General features: G+C 40.5%; 1 protein-coding gene across 6 annotated transcripts in view; it reads left to right on the top strand.

Annotated features, from left to right (window-relative positions):
- Window positions 1–21792, top strand: part of cadm1a (cell adhesion molecule 1a) — a 196657-nt gene that overhangs the window by 6007 nt on the left and 168858 nt on the right. For 2 of the 6 annotated variants that reach the window (XM_077592223.1, XM_077592222.1), the window contains exon 1: window positions 8778–8957. The exons of 2 other annotated variants lie outside the window; for them this stretch is intronic. In XM_077592223.1, coding sequence (XP_077448349.1) covers window positions 8885–8957 — 73 coding nt within the window. In that variant the 5' untranslated portion in view covers window positions 8778–8884. Of the gene's footprint in view, window positions 1–8777; window positions 8958–21792 lie in introns of those variants that run through there. 2 more of the 6 variants (XM_077592224.1, XM_077592226.1) reach the window with 2 other exon arrangements.

The raw sequence follows: 21792 nt of genomic DNA, 5'->3' as shown, positions 1-21792 counted from the left end.
AACTATTAGGTACAATAGAGATCTCCACTGAGGCCCAATTATTATTATTGTATATCCTGTCACTCATTTGCTACTGTAGTACAGTATGCCTCCTTCAAAGGTGTGTCAGATTTCATTTTCAATGGGGAATTTAGATGTTTGACACAAATGTATATTAAAAAACAAACTCCCTAGAGAAGGATGGAGCTGGTTCTTAACTCATTGTTCGGAATAAATAGCAACAGTACAACGGCAGAACATTCACGATCAGCAACTACCAGTTGAAATGGATTGGTGGTGTCGTTGAAACATGATCCGTTACAGACATGCCTCCCAGCTCAAATGGATCAGCCATCTCTCGCCATCACTTGCAGCCCGTGAGTCCAATAACTCAATATAAGAGGTGTTCTTTTCACCCACAGATGTCAAGACAAAATCATTCACCGGTAGAGTCCTTTCTCTGTGTCATTTCGCAAGGAAGGATGCCAAGCTCACCCCATGAAATCTAACCTTTGCAGACAAATGCTCCCAAGTTTTAAAGCGACTTGTAAAAAGACCTTGAGGGAGTCACACTCATTTAAAAATAATGGCAGTCTTTTTGCAGCAAAGCCCTATCGACCATAGCGCTTATATGCATTGCTTTGATAAAGCATTTATATTTATGGATGGGTCTCATTTGGTTGGCTGGCGTGGGAAGAGAATGACGTCGCGACGTAGATGTGAAGAAACATTTCATTTGAACGTTAAAATTGAAGAGATGAGGATGTGAACCTCCATGTTGCTGGAGTCGTTTCAAACACGTTTTTTTAGGCAAGTTACAGTTGTACGAGTTGAGGAAAGTCTATGTATATACTGATTTTAAATCTGACTGTTTTTAGAGGAAGCAAGGAGGGGATACAAAAGAAAGGGAATGCAGGAAGGAATCGGTCAAGTGGCTTTTAAAGATGCTTTTAAAACTGGAAGAAAGGGATGCTAAACATTTACATCTCTTAAATGATAGTATTCATAAATCCAACGTTTCAATCTGTAATGACACCAAAGTACCCATGTTTGCATTAAACGCACTCATTGATGCCGCCTCGTTACATGAAACGATCGGCCTTTAATTTATACGACGGGTCCAATTGGCGCACCATTAAGTCGGCAGATGCATAATGCTGGCAGATTGATCGCCCTGATGGCACCAAAATCTAGTATATGAAGCGTTATTATTCCAATTCGTGACTACAGTCATCTGAAAGGGATCTGATGATTTGAATAGCGCTGCTGATGATGTTGACAACATCTTTAAATAGGCTCTTTTCCTTAACTATTCATCTATGGAGTGAATAAACTAGAAGGAGAAATCATGTTCAACTGAAGATGGACTTTAATAGCATGTAGATGGCATTAGATGGAATAAGTCGAACGCAAAAAATATTAAATAGCAGCAAATCAGTGTGTTTTAAATCGTCACATTGCAATATTATTTAAATCTAAGGAAAAAAAAGTTGACGTTAAGAAGTTTACACGTTTCTGAGGTACAGTTCTGGCCTTTAAAAAGTCCAGCATGTCCTCGGTATACAGTATGACGACTGTGACTTTTTTTTTTAAGCCAGCGTGGCAAGCATGATGAAATCCCAGCAAAGGCCTCCTCGGAGCCAGTGATCAATGATAAGAAAGTAGCCGCATGTCAGCCAAGGACTTGCATGGCTCTGCTAAAGGAGGACATATACTCCCCAAAGGAGCTCGTACGAGGGCTGTGCCGCCCGAGGAGGTGAACATGCTTGAGCAGACGACTTGTCCAGCAATTTGTCAAAGTCCAGATTTGCCTTTTTTTTCTCGCTTCTGCAGTTGTAGCTCGCATCTGCAGTTATATTCTGGCCAAGACCACAATGCCAAGACGCAACCAAACGGGGCCTCTCGCTTCTGTCTTCCTCGGAGTAAAGGGTTTTCTAGTTTAACTGAATTCGGGTCATTGATATTTGTTTCATAAATTTCGAACAGGAAACAATAGGAAAAAAAACATATTCCCCATCTCTTCTGCTTTTTTAACCAAGTATACCCGATTGTTACGTCATAAAGATAATGAAAAACATTTTTTCTTGTGTTCAAAATACCGTGACCGGTCGTTTGGTCGAACGGACGTTTGGTCGAACGGGTTCGCATGCAATTGATAGATTTTAACATTGGGTGAATAGGGATTTAATGACTATTATTTAACATTGATTGAATAGGGTTAGGGTTAAACAAATGAAAGTCTCGGGACTCAAACCTCGGGACTCGCGAACCCGGCGACCAAACGTCCGTTCTACCAAACGTCCGGTCGACCGAACGTCTGGGGACCAAACGTCCGGGGACCAAACGTCTTTCGACGAAACGTCCGAGTACCCAAAATACTTCTCAGATAATTATTGGTTTTCCCAGTGCTTGTATAACTCAAATATCAACCCAAGTTTGAGTAAATTAATCGTAAAAAAAATCATTATACACATACAAACTAAAAAGTGACGGTTATCGGGCGAGCCGGCTCTACAAATGAAGTCTCCCTTAATTTTTTTCAGGGAGTTTGCACCCTGCAATGACACCCATTAAAGTGAAACATATTAAAATAAAACCTCGAGATTATCCCTGATAAGTCTACGCAGAAAATGGCAAGACGTTGTCAATCTGATGCAAAGAATCGCGCAATCACGTTTTCCAACGTAGCAATGGTGTAAGAGGCAAACCGGTGACATGAGAAATGAAAACATTGCATCAGAGTTTTACCTGGGTTAACTCGATCTCTATCAGGCGCCAACACCCCAACCGCCGAAAGCCTTTACGAGTAAAGGTTAAAGCAATAAGACCAACTGACGCTTTCGCCCTTCCTCACCTCACAACAAATTAGCTAACAAGCTGTAATTCCGAGTCGTAATTCCGAGGTCGCAGCGTCACCGGGAGAGGCGGCTAATTGGCACCAGAGTTGCGTGCCTCGGGCGGCGAGGCCGCTTTACTGAAGTATGCGAGTGCTAGTGGGTCCTAGCGTGTGAAATAATGGCGGGGGGCAGCTCATGAGGGGGGCAATTATGTCAAAGCGGTGCACATCCAAGATAACCCTCCGCCTGACTCGGTATGGCTAAGCCCCCCTGGGATGGGGAAGGTAGGGGGTAGAGGAGGTGGAAGAAAGCTGGCGGCAGCTCCAGAGAGGAGAAAATAGCAATGCTCGTAAACAAGAGGTTAAACATCGCTGCACGTGGGATCAGGAATGTGTACACCTGCCATCGAGATCACACCACTGATGCTATAAAAATCCTGCGCACGTTTTTAATATGAGAATTATTGGCAGAATATGTTGAGAATACACAATGAATTCATTTGAAAGTTATAACTGCAAAGGACCATATTATTTGCTTCTTCCTTAATGGGAAACCAAAACCCTGCGGCCTGTTAATATGTGCATACTGTCAAAAATTGTAAGTTGTAATAGAGGTCTAGTATAAATGGTTCTTTAACTCGATGTGTAGTTGAATTTGTCATTGACAAATTTCCCCCAAATGGTGTAATGGCTCACAAATGCCACAAAATGACAAGGAAGCTCCTTAACTCACAACTTGTCACAATACGGCACAAAATGACACCAAAACAATACTGTTATATCAACAGTTTCTTCCATTTTTATTTAATTATTTACCAAATAATCGAGGATAGGTTAGTCGCGACCTAGTAGTCCAATCTTGTTGCTCTCTAGTGTTGTGAGCTCAATTTTTTATTATGCAAACCAAATCATAAGCCTTTATTGTCATCATACACAGCTGCGTATCATGAAATTAGTGCGTTTTCCCAGTAAAAAAAACATAAGTAATATAAAAATATAAAGTCACATCTTGGCAAGGTAAATTCTAAAATAGTATTCAATTAGCTGTCTGCTCACCATAAACTTGTCATTAATATGAATTATTCTGGTTCATTTAGCTCTTTGGCCTTGGCCTTCTTGTATTTTTGCAAAAACACTGGCAGTACGCGTATACAAAAACTTCAAACTAAAATTGAGAGAAATGACGAGATGGCTCTCAATGTAAAATCGCTCCTGCAGGTGTCTGTGATGACGGTGTTAGTATGCAAATTGAGGCCGATCATAATCATCTTCAAGTGCCTTTTCAAGCCCGCGCCGTACCAGATGATGCAATTGTTTCGGCATCCTCCTTCGAAAGTCGTGGCTTCTCATCTTTTCGGCGGAACTACCGCGACAAATACGATCACCTCCACGTAACCTCCTCATCTTTATTCCTTTTTCTTGGCAAGTTGATTTTTGAAGTTTGCTTTGGGAAAAGTGAGGGAAGAAGAAGAAGAAACACAGCCACTTTCGAGTACCTCTTCAAAACGGTCATATTTTGGCAGCTTTAGACTTCTGGACGACTAATCGAGACTGACCCAAAAGTTGGGAATGAATTCCTCATCAGCTTGAAAAGTTTCTTGGCAGCCGTTGTAAATACGCGCATGTACATTTCAATCTCCTTTTTCCACATACAAGGTCACGCACGTACACAAAAGACCCAACTGTGGCAGCGTCTCGCATCATAATGCAGTTTATATGCAATCACATATTCAATTATAGTATCTACATCAAGGACAAGGACAAAAAGTATCCCAGCGACTAGTAATGATTATGCAAAGACTTCATATTTAGGTTTTATGGCACCAGCTGGTTTAAAATACATTGGTGGAGTGACAGATGGGATTTTTATGGTGTTTATTATACAAAACGTACGTACGTAATTCAAGCAAATAGTTGCTCTTGCCTCTTTCTCCTGATTGGCTCGCTGATCAAATGGCCACAAAGTGGTTAAGGCACTTCAAAAATGGGATTCATTTAGTATCATTATAAAGCAATTGAACCGCACTGGAATGTATGCTTATTTTAGTGTAAATTTTCCTCTTCGATTTGTCGTCTTCATGCCAAAAGCGCCCCCCCTTAAGTCGTCAGAAAACTCTTCTGAGTGCAAATCTTCAAACCGGCACATCTTTTCAACATCCTCTGCCACTTTTCCCAAGAATTGCATCCTTTCTACTTTGCACTTGACATGTTCACGCAATTACATGAAATAACCTGAAATTAACACACAAAACAAAGCCTTGGGGATCTGGATGAAAAGTCCCCCCCTTTTTTTTTAATGTTGTTTCACGTATTAAGAATCAATCTTCTTCTATGGTTGGTGAGGACTTCATCACAGGAAGACGTGTTATTATTCTCATCAGCGCCCTGGCAACAGCCCACGTTATGAGGGGGGGCTTCTTTGAACTTTCTGAGCCTTTCGCTACCCCTGGGTCTTTTCTTTACCGCTGGGTGGGGTGGAATGGCGCTGGTGAGGGGGTGGAAGGGGTAGTCATCACTTGGCTTGTCAGCCTCCGATCCTGCCAAGCTCTTGAAGCACCAAAGGTATGGACGCTTCACAAACAGAATTTTTAAATCTGGACCACATCAAAGGCTTGAATAGGAAATCACAATAAACTGACACGAATGTCAATGAACCTACGGAGATGACAACATGGGCCAACATTTCTCCGGTACTTTTTCTTTAGATGACTGTTAATTTAGTACTGATAATAGCCATTCCAAAATGGATCATTTTTTAAAGGTAGTCTGTTGTGTTGATTTGTTTATTAAGACAATCCGCTGAGAAACAATAGTTAATTTGCCATGTTGACACTTTTAAGTTTTAACAACCCTGATTCAGATAATCGGGCAATTGAAACTCATTGGTGGATAAATTCCTCCGAATTAAATAGATGAATTTTATTTGATTATTATTATTACAGAGGTTTTGTTGCAAGTAACATGATTGTAAAGTCATTGACAATAATAGAAATGTGATTTTGTGGCTTTTTTCGTAATAGTTTGTCACTAGTAGACGTCAATGGCAGCCAATGATATAGTTTTGTTGCAAGTAACATGATTGTAAAGTACATGGTGACTAGGTAAGCTAATGAAATTGATTAATATCTTTAACACTTTCAGTGACATTGACGATAATAGAACTGTAATTGTGTGGCTCTTTTCAGCTTTCTGTGAATGTAATAGTTTGTCACTAGTAGACGTCAATGGCAGCCAATAAGATAGTTTTGTTGCAAGTAACATGATGGTAAAGTACATGGTGACTAGGTAAGCTAATGAAATAGCTTAATATCTTTAACATTTTTAGTCTCATTGACGATAATAGAACTGTAATTGTGTGGCTCTTTTTGTAATAGTTTTTCACTAATAGACGTCAATGGCAGCCAATGAGATAGTGAAGTATTGGCGGATTTTTCCATTTGAGGAATATCATGAAAACAATTATCCTGTGGAAGTTATCATTTTATAAATCACCAAGATACTAATCCCCCCAGATTTTATGGCGGCTATAAAGTTTTACATCGCTTTCCTGCAAAATGAAAAAAAAATCAGTTGCCCCACTCCAGTTCTCACATATTGTCCATTAATACTAATAATGTTTAAAAAATATGTTTTTGTTTGTTTTTCGTCAAAATCGACTTTCTACATCTTGTAGATCTGCCTTGTCTAATCGTCAGAAGACGGTCCCCCCGTTTACTTGGTAAAATTCCTCTCCGTTTTCTTTCCCATGTCAGATAAAAGCTTGATAGCTTTATCTGACTCACTTTCATGTGCAAACGTAGCACTGTGACATCGACGATTCGAACGACAGCATGCGTGTGATAGCAATCTTATCTCCAAAGCGCACGTGTAGAGGCAAAGCAGACACGCAAACAACTTTCTTGCAAAATGCCACGCACTGTGAAAATAGATGTTTAAAAATAGAATTTTCCCAGCCGACAACAAGGAAAGGGAGCTTTTGTAGATCACGATGGCGGCTCGAGCCCCATCCTTACATTTGTTGAGGCCCCGATGGGTGACGCTGACAGCTACGGGGCATGGAGGCTGTCAACCGAGACAACTTGTCGTTTTAAAAGTCTTGTGGGGCAAAGGAAACGTACCCTATATTGAGGTAAAAAGGTCTTTGTTAGATCAACTTACACCTCAAAACTAGGGAAGCCCCCATGCTTTTTTTTGACTTACGATCGTAAGCATTAAATGGCAAGTATATATATTTAGTGGTTAAATGACCCATGGTAGTGCCTATTCAAAAAAGGCTCTGTTTACATGATGCTTTGTTACCATGATTAGTTTCTGAAGAGAAATTGTCCCATAGGATAAGCGTTGTTGTCATTGAATGAATGCAGGCTTGATTGCGTAGCCGTTTGATTTAGTGAAGTCGAAAAGGTCGATAGTGCTGAAAAAACAACTGACTACTAGATCGGATCACATCTTGTGACACTCCGATACAGTCTGATGCAAAATTGTGTAGGAAGATGGGTTTCGAAATAGTTGTCGTAATTGTACCGGTTCCAAACCTTTGTCTTACAAAAGGCAAAACTTGAACCAGGTGAAATTGTTGTTATACACGAATCATTGGAATGAACTTGAATTCCATGAAAGGGCACATTAGGAAATGTTAATAAATTGTAATACCATGATATTTTTTCAATCTAAGTCCACATGTGTTTATGTAAAAAGACCTACTTTTACCCATCTGGAACATGCCAAACAAATCCTAACAGCCTTATTTGCATTTGGTAGAAAGAAAAGACACTTGACTCTAAAACTCAGTAAGCATAGATATTATTCATCAAATCCCACTGACATACCTTGTTTCTACCTAGTAGTGACTTGAGTCTGCTGTACTGTATACTTTTTTTTTATTTTTTAGTCCTAACACTATATTTGTCCAAATGAGCTCATTTGTCTGTGACTGTTCATTGTTTCAAGCAGTTCAGTCGTTTCTGCCAACCATCTGGGCAAGGTTTGGCCTTAAAAGGGGCCTAGTGAAACATACCACCAATAGATGGCAATGTTGATCATGCAGTATCATCACGGTAAGGAAGGCTTACTGGATTGAATGCGGATAGCTTGATAGTTCATCTTGGACACTATTTTCTCTGAATTGTGATCTCCATGATAAATTCTTGTAGCTGTTTCGAGGCCCAAAGAAAAGATAACCTGTTGATTGTATTACATTGCAATGGTGAAGAATAGACTAATGACTTGAGATGCAATGTTATTTGCTGACCAAACATTGTACTGTGCACACATAGAAGCAAATGAGCAACTGCTTTCCACACCTTTACTTACTGTGCTCTGCTACCATGGACATGTTTTTGAGAAATGGTGAGAAATGTGCAATTGACCAAATGACGGATTCTCTCTTAATACTTGTAGCACAATATTCTCATACATGCTTATAACCCATTGACTCTGAGTTCACAATTGAAGATCATTTACTAAAAAAAAAGGCAAATGTTGAGGCTGAGGTTATTAGCCCCAGTTCTTTATAAGCCTGGCGGGCCACCAGGCTCTTGGCAGAGCTTTCCCAGATCTGCCGTTACACAGAACGGCATTGTATTTTGCTTGTTAGAATTGGAACTGTCGAAAGTAAGACTTCCGCTGTTTTAGTACTGGTATTAAATGGCTTTGGTGGTAGTCGTTATTTCAAAACCAGCAATATTTCTGTAGGAAATGGCCTTATTTTAAATAGATGTGCACTAGCAGAGGGACACAGTTGCAGATTTGCCATCTTTCTAGCGGTTCTATACTCCTTCTGTGTTTTTTCTTGCGCAAAATGGGCCAATGTTGGGGGGGGGACTCGCATTTCTCCACGTCACGACAAGTGAGGGTGCTGAGGAGAGAAACCATACCTCGGCTCGCATCTCATTAGGGGGTCCCGCGGAGGGAAGGCGGGGAAATCAGCGAGCGAACGAATGAGTGAGTGGGGGAGTGTGAGTGAGGCTGAGGAGGGGACGGAGAGAGACGGAGAGAGACGGAGTGTGGAGCGCCACAGTAGGTGAAGCCGCTCGCTTCGCATCACTATAACTGAAGCAGGTGTCCAACATGGCGAACGCAGGCTGCGGCTCTCTCGCGACTATTTTCTTTTTCTTCACCTTTCAGCCGGTTCTTCCCCAAGGTAGGTTTTCTTCTCCTCGATCCGCCTGCATTTGAATGGAAAAAAAATCTACTTTCCCTTTATCTTTATGGAAACCTAGTCATCAGGGTTTTTGCTTTTTTTGTGTGGATGTACGACCGCCGACAGTTTTAAAGTTGGACAAAATGCTTAAATGGAGATATTGCTTTTCCTGCGCATTGGAGTTGCGTCCACTTGACGCGGTTGTAAATCGCAGCAATAAAACAAACTGTTGTGCGCTCCAGCGATTTCTTGTGGGGGAAAAACAGTCATATATGGATTTCAATGACACATTTTTGTCAATGTCCACCAAAATCGTTGCTTACGATTGCTTGCAAAACATCATATATAGTAGTTCTACCACTACAGTTTGTTAGTATATGGCGTTAGTGTACTGCGTGTTGTGTGGTTTTTATCTATTCATGTTTTATTTATTTCCCCCCTCCCACCAAAGTTAACTCATTAGCTGCCAATGACGGAATTAAATCAAAAATCAGTTTGAATCAGGTTTGAAGGCCGGCTTTGAATGAACATATTTCGCGATTTTGACGGCGGTGGACGTCCAATTTATTCAGGCAGCGATCGTTCGCCTAATGTTAGTTCAGGATAGAACATTATAGCCAATTGAGCTGTTGGGAGGCTTTTGTCATGTTTTCTTGATTTTTAGTGTTGGTGATGTGCCAAATTGAATGTGTGGTCCAGGTAAATACGTTTTTTTTTAGGAATCCAGTCCGGTGTGGTTTGCATTCAGCCCAAATTTTGAATTATGGAAATGCACCTTTAAGGATTGTGAACATTTCTCTAACCCATGAGAAAGGGGTTAATAATAATGTGTGTGGATTGAATAAGGGTGTTCACTGTTCAGGATGGTTATCTTGAGGGTATACAGCAGGCAATATTCCCTTTTACTAGTGAGTTGTATATATTCAGTGATGGAACTTTATATGTTCAGCATTTTGTTCACAGTAGACTGTCACGTGTGTGCTTTTTTTTTTAGCCTTGCACGGCTTGTTTTTTGGCTTTTTCCATCTCCGCGCATTGCTATGGAGATGTGAAGGCATAACAGCAGGCAATGGAAGCTCACCCCCAAGCCACCCATCACCATTACACTGACAACACATCAGTTACACAATCATAATGCAACTATTAAATTGGCATTTTTGGGGCTGTGTTATGGGTTGGGTTAGGCTAGTGGTCACAACTTGCAACCTGGTGGCCACATTGGGCAGCGTGAGTGCTTGATCTGCTCTTGCCATGCAATTGATCCAGCAAATGATCAATTCGTGCTTGTTTTCAGGTTTTGAATAGGGTCTTCTGAGAAACCTCCCATTATTCTTTCTATAAACCCTTCTCATCCCGGGATAGTGCATTTTATGTTGGAGGATGGTCAGATGTTTGTCATGTTGTGGATTATCCGGGCGGCCTAATCCAGGACATCAGTTTGATCCATGAAAATGCTGGAACCCGGTCATGCATGCACTTTATGCTGAGTGAGCACAAAAGCAAATATGTCTGTGTTGGTTTTGGACTGCAGCAACGTATGACTCTGTATTGGTTGTAGTTTCTCATAAAAAAGCGTGAGCAGCATTTGCACAAAAACATATTAATTATTTACCCTGGCTACTGCTGACTGTTTTTGGATTGTGAAGCCATAACAGTTTATTCTCATCACAAATGCACTTACAGTGGCGGTAAATTGTTTTTTTTTTTAAGGCTACCGGTAAATTTAATTTGGGCAACCCTGCAAATTTCAACTTAATTGGGAGATGACTGCTGCTTGATGGGATTCAATCTTTCGCTACCTCTGCCAAGGAGGGTCAACTTTGTCTCAAGGGCTAAGTGAAAACGCATTATGATTTGGTTTAGATCCAGAAGTTTCTTCTTTTATCTATTTGTTAAATTTGTAAAACGAAGGGCAAAGTTTACATGTTAAATTGTTTGGCAATAGATGTATTTACTTCAAATTTATGGACCATGGTCCTAAAACATATTTTCCTAACTGCACGGCCTTGACGGAAATATTAATGGACCTCGTGGTTTGGCAAAATACATTTTTGGAAAACCTTACACTTTGTGACCAGTAGTAACCACACTTGGATATGACTGGCTAATTTTTGGAGCCGACAGTCAAGCTATGACAATCTCCATGATGGCTGACATCGTTTAATGATCTACTTGATGACTACTTCTGAAAAGCCAGAGGCAGAGCTGGTGGCAAAACAATATTTACCAAAGCGCATCCAATGTTGTCGTTTGTAAGATTCCACTTTCTTTGTGGTCATTTTGTATTTGCGTTACAGCAATTTTGTGTTGCAACTGTTGGCACCCTTGTGTTGTTGGTGTTTTGTGTTTGGAATTAACAAACTGCCTTTGCATCATTCCTCATTAGAACTAAGAATTTTCTAATCATGTTCTCATTAATATGCAGTTCAAATTTTGCACTTAGGCTGCAGCTAATGGATATTTTTTAAATGGTATCAATTGTATCAGATAAATAAAAGCAACTTTATAAAAGCAACTAATCTAATTAGTTTCATCAGAACCTTTCTTTATTTGCCACAATAAATATGTTGATTGTTTGTGATGCCATTTGGGGTCATAGAAGGGTGAAAATATGTATCACACACCCCCTCAGCCCAAGATGAAAGTACTAATTAATTAATTATTTGGCTGTTTAAAATTTAAACAGATGTGCAAAATGCCCAATGGAAGTTATATCAGATGTAGTTATATGGATGACTGAGTCTTACGTTAAAGGATGACTTTATCATCTAAAAACACTTTTTGGAGAACCCTCAGGAGATTTGGAATTAAGAGTGCTGTGGGAAGTGACAAGTTGAGGTTTACAGTGCAACCAGTCAGCGTACTGGTGAGGAAAAACAGGTGCGTGAATGGACTTTTTCCAGCCTCTCTCCAAGTGTAATGAGGAACAATGTCTTCATCCCTCAGGGGAAAAGGAACCCCAAGTGACCCCACTCATTCCCGCCCAATACTCGCTTCCCCCCTCCTTCTCCCGTCGACTGGGAGTGTTGGCAAGCCAACAAATGACTGGCTCGGGTCGCATCTGGCCTCTGTGCACTTAGTGTAATCAAAGCGAGAAAAAAAGCCTTTACGGCCTACTTGTCAGAGAGCCGTCTGCTGATGGGATGTCAAGTACGTGCCTTCCTTCTTCCCAACCTCGCGAGGGCCCGGGTCGAAGGGGGTGGGCGTGGACGTCAATCTGTCGCTCTGAAAACAGCCTACTTGCCATGGGCGTCTCATTACAGCGAGCCGTTTGACCTTCTTGCATTTGAGACCTCAGCAAAGGAGTCACCATTGATTGGAAGACTTGTGACGTGATTATACTTTCATTTCAATTGATAATTTTGGAGTCACCCCATTTTTAGATCTAACAATACCGAGTTCTGATCTGAGACCTTTATTAACTCATTGGCTGCCATTGACACTGATAGATCTCCAATCCATTAACTGGCAAGGTTGGGAACGGATTCTAATGCACTGGATCTGAAAGCCGCCTAATATTTAGTTAAAATTACTCTTCAAATCCTGAAGCACTAAGTACAGGTGCTTCCACTCAACTAATTCATAAAATGAATAAACACTTTTGAAAACCCAAGGACTGTTTTAGCTCCAAGTGGATTTATATAGTGAACAGGTCAATGAGCAACACTTAAAACATTGGCTACAAAAAATTCTAAGTTATTCAACAGAGGTTACCAAGAACGAGCCTTTAGTGCATATTATCACTCAATTATAACTGTATTTGCTTTCCAATCAATTTCTACCAACCAAGGACTGATACTTCCTTTCATTACGAACTTTTCAAACCACTATTGTAGGCAACAGAGTAGGAGGTTTGCAATGTAAACCCAATTGAGGTCCCAGGGCCCTGTCGTTGACCCTCACTTTCCCTGACGCATACAATTATAGCCTGGCGGTGGTCCGTCTTTCTCGTGACGTGGTCCAATCTGTAGAGAAGTCAGCTTTGGATTGAAAAAGTAGTTTTCTACAGTTGAGAGAGAATGCGGCCGGCCTCTTGGGATGGCGCCCATTGTTGTCCTTCTAGCGCCCTTTGTAGAATTCAGATTTCTTTACTCTCCGCTCTTTACTTTGTGGTCAAAATTGCACTGAAGTGGCTTGTGTCTTTAGTGAACTACCCAGTTGTGCTTTGTTACCTTGTTCAGACTTTGTCTAGCATTGTTTTTCTTTGAATGACCTTTGGCACTTGCCATTCAGGCATCCCGGGAATGCCGTGCTGCAGGAGGCAAAGATAAAGGAAACACTTTCCCCAGAAAAGAGGTGGCAAAAAGAAAAGTGCCTGCACTCCAAGCCACTGCAAAAACTTTATTGGACAAACAACCCAAGGGTCTTTTGGTGGGTCAGGGCTCTTTCATGCTATTTCTGGTTAGCGTGTCTGCCCAAGTAGCCATTAGGAACCAAATGTGTGGGCACCACTTTTGCTGTCAGTTTTCTCCACGTCCTGCATAAGTACGAATTGTGCATTTCTTGTAATTATTTCCTATTAGTAGCTATTTTTTTATAGGCAATTGCAGTGCAGCACGAGCGCGCTTTGCACTGCGTGGGAGGTGAAAGACTAGAAAATAAAATGTGAAATACTTTTTCAATCTGGCGTAATTATCTCGTGTTTCAATAACAACAGAAAAGATATGCAATGAAGTATGTATTTGATTTTTTAAGAATAAAAACGTGTCACCTGCTTATGTTTGCCCCCGCCCCCTGATTTGATGAAGATAGGGCTAAAATGTAAATATTTATTTTTTGCTTAGAGCTTTGTACAGCAGTTCTGCATTTTATGTTTGAGGCTTGTCTAAAACCTGCGCAGTGTTTTTCTTGTCCTCCGCTGGAAGTAAGAATTAAGACGAAATGTTTGAACTAGACTATTTTCAAGAATGCATTTCCCTCCGCTTTGAAGTGTGTAGTGTTTGTTGAGCTTCACTTGGCTGTCAGATTAATACCGTCTCGTCTGAAAATGAAAATGGTTGAAGGAGCAGTTAATCCGCATCAGATTTTTTTTTCTCCCCATGATAAGAAGCTGCAAATCTTTCTGCATATTGATTTGGCCTCTTGTGACAGTCTTTAGAATTGTTTGTTGAGGTTCATTTTAGAGATGTCCGGATTACGTATTATTGCATGTGAGTCAGAGTCACCTGGTTTTGAGAATCTGCCGTTCCCGAGTCCCGAGGAAAGGTATTAAATATGGGGGAAAAAGAAAATATAGGCAAATGTCGTTTTTAACTTTTCTAAATGTAAAAGTAGTCCGCCAAGGCTATGTAGAAAGTGTTTTTAAATCATAAACCCCCCATGAAGGGATTAAATGCCCCTTGATTGAATGTTAAAACGGTTAAATGTTTTTGTCTTTTTTTCATGGTTTATCTTGACCAGCCGGTTCATCCCGTCCATCTGTCGTAAATGTTGCAAATGTAACCAACCACGTGCTGAAGCGATATTTTAAAGTCACTATTTTCTGAACTCTGTTAAGCTTGTTCATTGTGGAATTTAAAAGGGATGACCGTACGTTACCCCTTTAGCCCCGCCAACGAGTTTGCCCCTCTCTTCCCAGTCTCTGTACAGCCTCCGTTTCATCTCTGACCTGTCGGAAAAATGCTAGTGTGGGCTGGGAGCTTTATACCACATTGTTATTACCTCCCACACTGAATGCTTTGCCAATAATTGCAGTTTTGGATGCTCACGTTGTGCTTCTTAAAAGCTTTATAACACCATCCTACTGTTGTAACTAAGTAAACTATCCTCTATTCCAGCAAATATAGCCACCCAACCCAGGCCTTATCATTTTTAAGGTTAGAATAATACCGTCGTTTCACATTACTAAATTCATTAATTGATAATACAGTCGGTCTTTGTATGCTTAAACTGTTTCGAATGATGTACTACAAACAGATACGTATCTGAAAAAATGAACAATTCAAATTGATCAGCCCCGAGACAATAAAATGTTAAAATCAGACTCCGATGATCAATGCCTATACCCCCCTTAAATAAATCGACCAAATTTCATTGTGATACGTCCAAAAACTGATGGAGGAGGAGGAATTTTGGGTACTCTGCCCATTAAAAAGACCAAAAACAAAGCAAGTGAGATCTTGAGCCCTCCTTTTGGGAAGTCTAAATATTAGCAAAGTAACCGTGTGAAGGAAAAGAAGAAGAAAAACGGACTCGCTATCGCAGCAATTGGAAGGAATTTTTATTAAATTATTTTTAATTAAATCAATTATGTCAACTGCTTCACCAGTCAGCACCTTGATTTTTCAGAATCGTACACTCATAATGAATTTTAATTGCTTTTTTATCCGTAAAATTCTCACCTTTTGGTTCAATTTTTTTCAGTAACCTTTTTTAATTTTTACATTACACTTTACAAAAGTTATACAGAAGCAAAAGTGTGCATTCAACTTTACGGGGGAAACAAAAAAAAAACACCCATTCATTGTCATTCCCTGCCTTGCCCAGATGCTGCCACTTCAATCTGCTCTCTATTTTGTCACACTAATGCGCCGAAAGATGACAAGGGTGGGTCATCTCGGAGCGGAGCACAAAAAAAAAAAAGCAGCAGGGGCTGAGTGTGACAGCCGATGTCAGCCTGCCTTCTATTTTGTCGTATGCATTCTGTGATGGTGATAAAAAAACAGCAAAATGAAAAGACTATGGGTCATTGCTGAGGGGAAAAAATGGCAAAGTTACAGTATGATTTCAGGCTCCGGTACTGCTATATTTGAAAGATTTATCTTTGAAAGATGCCCGGTGAATTCCATATGAAACAGCGCCATATTGTGCATTGTTCATAAGGGGCTGATATTTATTATTGAATAGGCTATAAACCAACTGGACTCGAATAGCTATGGCTACACAATTTACCCCTACAGCTACATTAGATTGGTTTAAAAACATATATTTAACAGAAAAGCCGGCTTATACACTTTTCCCGTGCCCTTTGAAAAATGTATTAGAGGAATATATTTTTCAGTGGGAGCAATCCCAGTTGACGATTACCTATACACACAGCAGCAAATGAACGCAAATGCAATGTATTCACTTGAATGCTAGTTTTGTTTAACATGAAACGTACTATTACCATTGATAGTATTCCAAGAAATAAGTAAAAACGGCACATCTTGGCAAAACTCAGGTATGTTGTACACGTCAGCCCTTCTCTCCTCGTCGATTCTTATTCCCGAAAATGACATACCGCTGGTAAATCATTCATACCCCAGAGCCTGCAGGGCTGAACAATGCTCTGAAGTTTTGTGTTATTAAAGTTCTGGCGTGTATGCCAGTACTATCTTGGAATCTATCCGAATCAAGGGGATTACACCGCAGCCGGGCTGCTGTTTGAGAATAATCAGTCAAGTCTCCGTAGAGAGAAAAATCCTTGGTAATTTCCCGTACTTGTGCTTCCATCAGTGGAGCATCGCTGCTTTCCTATATTGGAAATAAGAGGCGTGTCAGTCACTTTTTGCTGTCCCTGCGGTTTTTAGCACCTGCTTTGCATATCTATTTTGTGGGATTTTTATCATTCCAGATCTCACATGGGCTTTGAATTACTTAGATTTGGTCGCCAATGCGTACTACTTTATACTTCTCTTTAAAACTCGTTCAGGATTCTGATGGTAGTGTTTATATTTCAAGGATGTGTTTGTCGCATCTTAACTACCCGCCTTCATGCTCCAAATAAGACAATGAGACTTTAAAGTTTTTAACTTGGTAAATATAGGGTATCTTTGACAAACCAAAAAGTCATTATTTGTCATTCTTAAAAAATAAAATGGTCCACAACTTGATGGGGGAAAAAAACAAAAACAAGTCCAACCGTCTAGCTGAGACACCAAGAAGTTATTTCCTGTCCTTAGTTGTGGAAGTGGAAGACCAAGCATATACATTTCAGGTTCTTACCTGGTGGCCATAACCTTTTCAGTATTCATAGCTGTATTAAGTGGCTGATACAGTTTGCTATGCAAAAAGTATGTCACGCTTGAGGCTAAAAGTGGAGACTTTAGATAGCGGAGTATGTCAATAGAGGTTTTTTTTGCTGTTGTGCTTTAGTGTAGTCACTAGAAGAGCGATGGTAACCAAATGAGATGAGGATTTGACTGGAGAATGTTCATTTTGATGGACGTAATCTTACTTCAAATGTTGATGACTTCAATTATAGGCCAGCCGGGTTGATAAAGTATACAGTGGTATTTCTTTATGAGTCATCCTTAGAGTTTTTCAGGTGACTGAGACTCACATGCACAAAAATGCAACTGGGACATCCCTAGTTGGCATTGGGTTAATACATCTTTAGAAAAAACACTATTTAGAGTGGAAGATTGTCAACCTCCCCAATTTTAGGTCTCCCAGAGGATAGGCTTAAAATAGAGCATGTGTTCTACTGCTGGTGTACAGTGAGTCCAACGAGATTAGTTGCTGACCAGCCAGAGGAACCAAATCAATACATACTCTTGAAGAAAGCTTTGATCATTGATGATCCATATCTCTCTGGACCACAAAAAATGTTGGTTTGTCTCAAAATAAAAATAAAAAGACCAAAATCGGTGTACAATCTGGAAAAGCTAGTCTTAGCTCTTGTCAAATTTGCATTAAGATGTTAGTCTAAAATATGATGATAAATGAAAAAGCTTAACGTTTTGGGAGAAAGGATGAAAGTCTTTAAGGCACTTTAAGGATTATATTCTACACGATACTGCACCTATGGTTAGGCTGTCTGCATGCACGCCTAAAAATAGAGTACATCAAAGCGTCCAATTTAATTTGAAGTGATATCACTGTATTCACATTTGCTGCACACCAGAAATAACTGGCATGTCCGTTCGTCTGAGACGCAGGTAAACAACGACATGCATCCCTAGTTCCCTATCTAATAACCTCTACACTGACCCTCACAAAAAGACTTTTGCTATGCTTTCGTGTTATCCAGAATTATCGTCTCTATCGCTTATGCTCTAGTCAAAGTAGCAGTTCTCGAACTGAGGCCGCACAACCATGCGATGCCGTGGGAAAAAAAAATCTCAATTGGGTCACCATGTACTGCAAATCCATTCTAGGATTCCAGCATCTGGAGGTAGGTAGGCGGTGTGAGAAGTTTTGTGAAAAGAGTGTGGGATGTGATAGAACACACCTAAGTCCCTGAAGGAACAACAAGTAAAATAACCATTGTTCAGGACATGGTGGAGTTCTTGTCAGTCGGACAAACAGCACAGATTGTTTTCTCTTTGTGACTGTCTGCCGGCAGAGTCTTCAAGAACAGCTGAAAGTTGGACCTGAGTGCAAAATTAGAACTCAAGGGGGGAAACCCCAATTATAGCGAAAACAGTCATTGTTTGCTGCAGCCCAGTTTTCCAAAGGCCACTTTGTGGCACTCATAAAAGATGCATTTTTGAAGGGAAACAATTAAATATCCATACGGGATTGTACACGGAGTACTGTAGTCAACAGTTAATCCTTAATATATAATTTTGGGACATTTTGTCAATTCAATGACGTGCATTTGCACATTACTGTGCGTAGCATTGTTTTCACTTCATCTTGTTTTTGCTGCTTCATTGTAGGAAAGCAGCCACCTCGATAAATGATGCAAACACAACCTCCCCGGCTGAGCATTTAGACTGTAATTTGGGGCCTCCGAGGACAAAAAAAGTGTACTGCCTTGCATACATTTGTAGCATTATTTGTTGTCTGCGTCAGTGGGAAATAAATATTGACTGTCATACTCGGCAAGTTAATCTGCTATAAGGCTGAGCAGCATTTAATTGCTACTGGTACTCTTATCATCCATAGGAAGGAAGAGTGAAAATGGCCGCCAGACAAATTAGGCTCCTGGTGTGTGAAAATCTAGTCTGTGGGATAGCTGCCCTGGTAATTAGCCTCACCAGTGACAACTGCAGGCAAGCACAAAGAACGGACGCTGACGTGCGAGATGGATTATGCGCTTTTGCTGAGGACACATAGCAATACTCTGTGCAACCTCTATCATTAAAAAGCAGACCTTGGCAAATGCGGTAGATTATTGAATATACCTCGTTGGCAAAGTGTTTTTTTAATACAAATGTTTACTATTGGGGATACCCCAACCGCATGTTTTGGAATGCGAAACGAGTCTGAGTCACCAACCGATAGCTCGGAAATATATTAAGGAGGCAAGAATAGCACATTGAAAAGTCTCCCCCACACACACTTTTAACAGATATCCAACATTAAAGTCATATAGAGGGTTATTGCACATGAATTATGTTTAAAAATGTGGTCCTCGTAAATAAGCTTTAGATACCAAAAATGCTCCAATATGATAAATTGAGCTCTCTTTATTGTCATTTTCTTGACTTGTATGCTCTTCTGTGAAGTTTGCTTCAATAGTCTAAAATATGTAATATAAATGGTACTGTGTTTTTTGTAATATACCTGAAAACTATTTGTGTTGGAGCCTCTTTCTCTGTCATTGACACTGACAGATATAAAATTCATTTCTATTGTAAAGGTTGGCATTGAGTGATCATGTTTCACTGCAATACCGACAAATTAGTTTTTTTGTCGTCACCACCCGAGGATTGAAGATTTTTCTTGATTTATTTTTTCCCACGTCCTACTATTTTACATTAATGTTGGTAAATCCTTGAAATAGAGACATGGATTTGGACTTCTGGTTTCACGAGGGTTTGTTGCCCTTTTTACAATGTCAAGATGGAAGGGGGGTTTGGTGGTGGGTGATGGCGCATTCTGAATACAGTAGAGGCAGTCGGACAAAAGACCGGAGGTGGCGGGGCCACATTAGTGAAGTTGAGCGGTACGATATGGCCAGGCTTTCAGTGCACATTCATCCCTTCTGATAGGATTAAGGTCAGGCCATGTAACCTCAGTCAATTTCGTTTTCATCACACTGTGAATGCTATTTCTTTAAAGCTACTTTCCTGATTCCAGGTGTTGTATCGACCAGGAAAATATATTTTCAAAGTGTTCTATATGCTTTTTTTTTTTACCTTGAAGAACCCACTAAACTCTCCAATAGTAATGTTTTGGTCCCATTCATGGCAATATTCCCTGAACAAAATAGGCAGTTAGTCCCGTAGTATAATCAACTCTGAATATCTCCATTAGCAGCTTGAAATGACCTTGTATAAATCTATTACAATTTCCACATAGTTTGTTTAGAAGAACAGACTATTGGAGAAGTGTTAATATTTCGAAGGTTTTTTGGCATTATCTGGAGATAAGCAGAGCTACACTGAGGAATTCAGGTCATAAAATGGATCACTAAATTGGAATTTGTTAACTCAGAGTTAAAGTCCATCTTCTTCTGCTGTTGGGTCACGTCTAATTGGTCACATGATTTAAAAATATGAGTTTTCACAGTTAAAGTTTCACCATTTACACTCAAAGATTAACATTTGGATATAGCCTTAATGTAGCAATGTTTAATATTTATGTTTTCCTATTTTGCGTCTCTGAAATTTGGTTCTACGTGGAGTCTCATGCAATCAATAGGCGAAGTTGTACGCAGTGATATATCGTGAAAATTACCGACGCCATTTTCTTATACGACAGGCTTAGTGTACAGCAGCAAAAATAATTGGCTGCCATCGAAAGCAACAATTTCTTTTGATGGTGAACGGGCAACATGTCAAAAGTTGCACGGCTACAAAAAAACTTGGCTTAGTTGTCATCCCACAGTGGCGTTTTCAAGCATTAGGGTTATCGACTGGAGCAGAAAGGAAGTTCATCACTACTGTCTATAGCAGACATGTCCAAAGTCCGGCCCCCGGGCCAATTGCGGCCCGTGGACAAATTTTTACCGGCCCGCGGCCTCTATCATGAAATCAATAATATGTGGCCCGCCAGCACTGTTGACCACAGTATAAAATACATGTGTACAAAAAGCTATTTTTCATTTCACCAGAAGATGGCAGTAGCCCTGTGGCCGCACTCTGGCCGCCGTGACGTGTCGTTTTCAGCCCGGCCCATTTCTAACATGGCGTCTGTAAACAAAAAAAGGAAAGTTGACCGCGAGTGCCGCCGCTTCCAGGACAAGTGGAAATTTGAGTATTTTTTCACTGAAATACGAAACAACTGTGTCTGCCTAATTTGCCAAGAGACTGTGGCTGTTTTCAAGGAATTCAACATCAAGAGGCACTACCAGACGAAACATGATAGCTACGACAAGCTAACTGGGAACAAACGCGGTGAAAAAGTGAAGCAACTGGAAGCTGTTTTAACGGCACAGCAAAGCTTTTTCACAAGAGTCCGTGAGTCAAATGAAAATGCCACAAAGGCAAGCTACGAAGTGGCAACGCTGATTGCAAAGCACTGCAAACCTTTCACTGAGGGTGAATTTATTAAAGACTGTGTAATGAAAATGGTTGAGAAAATTTGTCCCGCGAAGAAGCAAGAGTTTGCCAATATTTGCCTGGCTCGTAATACTGTGGTACGGAGAATTGAAGACGTTTCATTAGATATTAAGAGACAGTTAGAGGCAAAAGGAACTGAGTTTGACTTTTTCTCGTTAGCGTGTGATGAAAGCACGGATGCGTCCGACACCGCTCAGTTACTGATCTTTTTAAGAGGAGTGGACAATGACATGAACGTGAGTGAAGAGCTTCTGGACCTCCAGAGTCTGAAGGGCCAAACAAGAGGAACGGATTTATTTGTTGCTGTTTGTTCCACCGTAGATGACATGAAACTACAGTGGAATAAAGTCACCGGGATTATTACGGACGGCGCACCTGCCATGGCTGGCGAGCGGAGTGGATTATCAAGCCTTGTCTGTAACAAAGTCAGCGAAGAAGGAGGCAGCGCTATTAAACTCCAC

This window comes from Stigmatopora argus, chromosome 22, assembly GCF_051989625.1.
Source record: "Stigmatopora argus isolate UIUO_Sarg chromosome 22, RoL_Sarg_1.0, whole genome shotgun sequence".
NCBI classification, from domain to species: domain Eukaryota; kingdom Metazoa; phylum Chordata; class Actinopteri; order Syngnathiformes; family Syngnathidae; genus Stigmatopora; species Stigmatopora argus.
The sequence above is the reverse complement of the archived record's forward strand: the minus strand, read 5'-3'. Positions and strand labels throughout refer to the sequence as shown.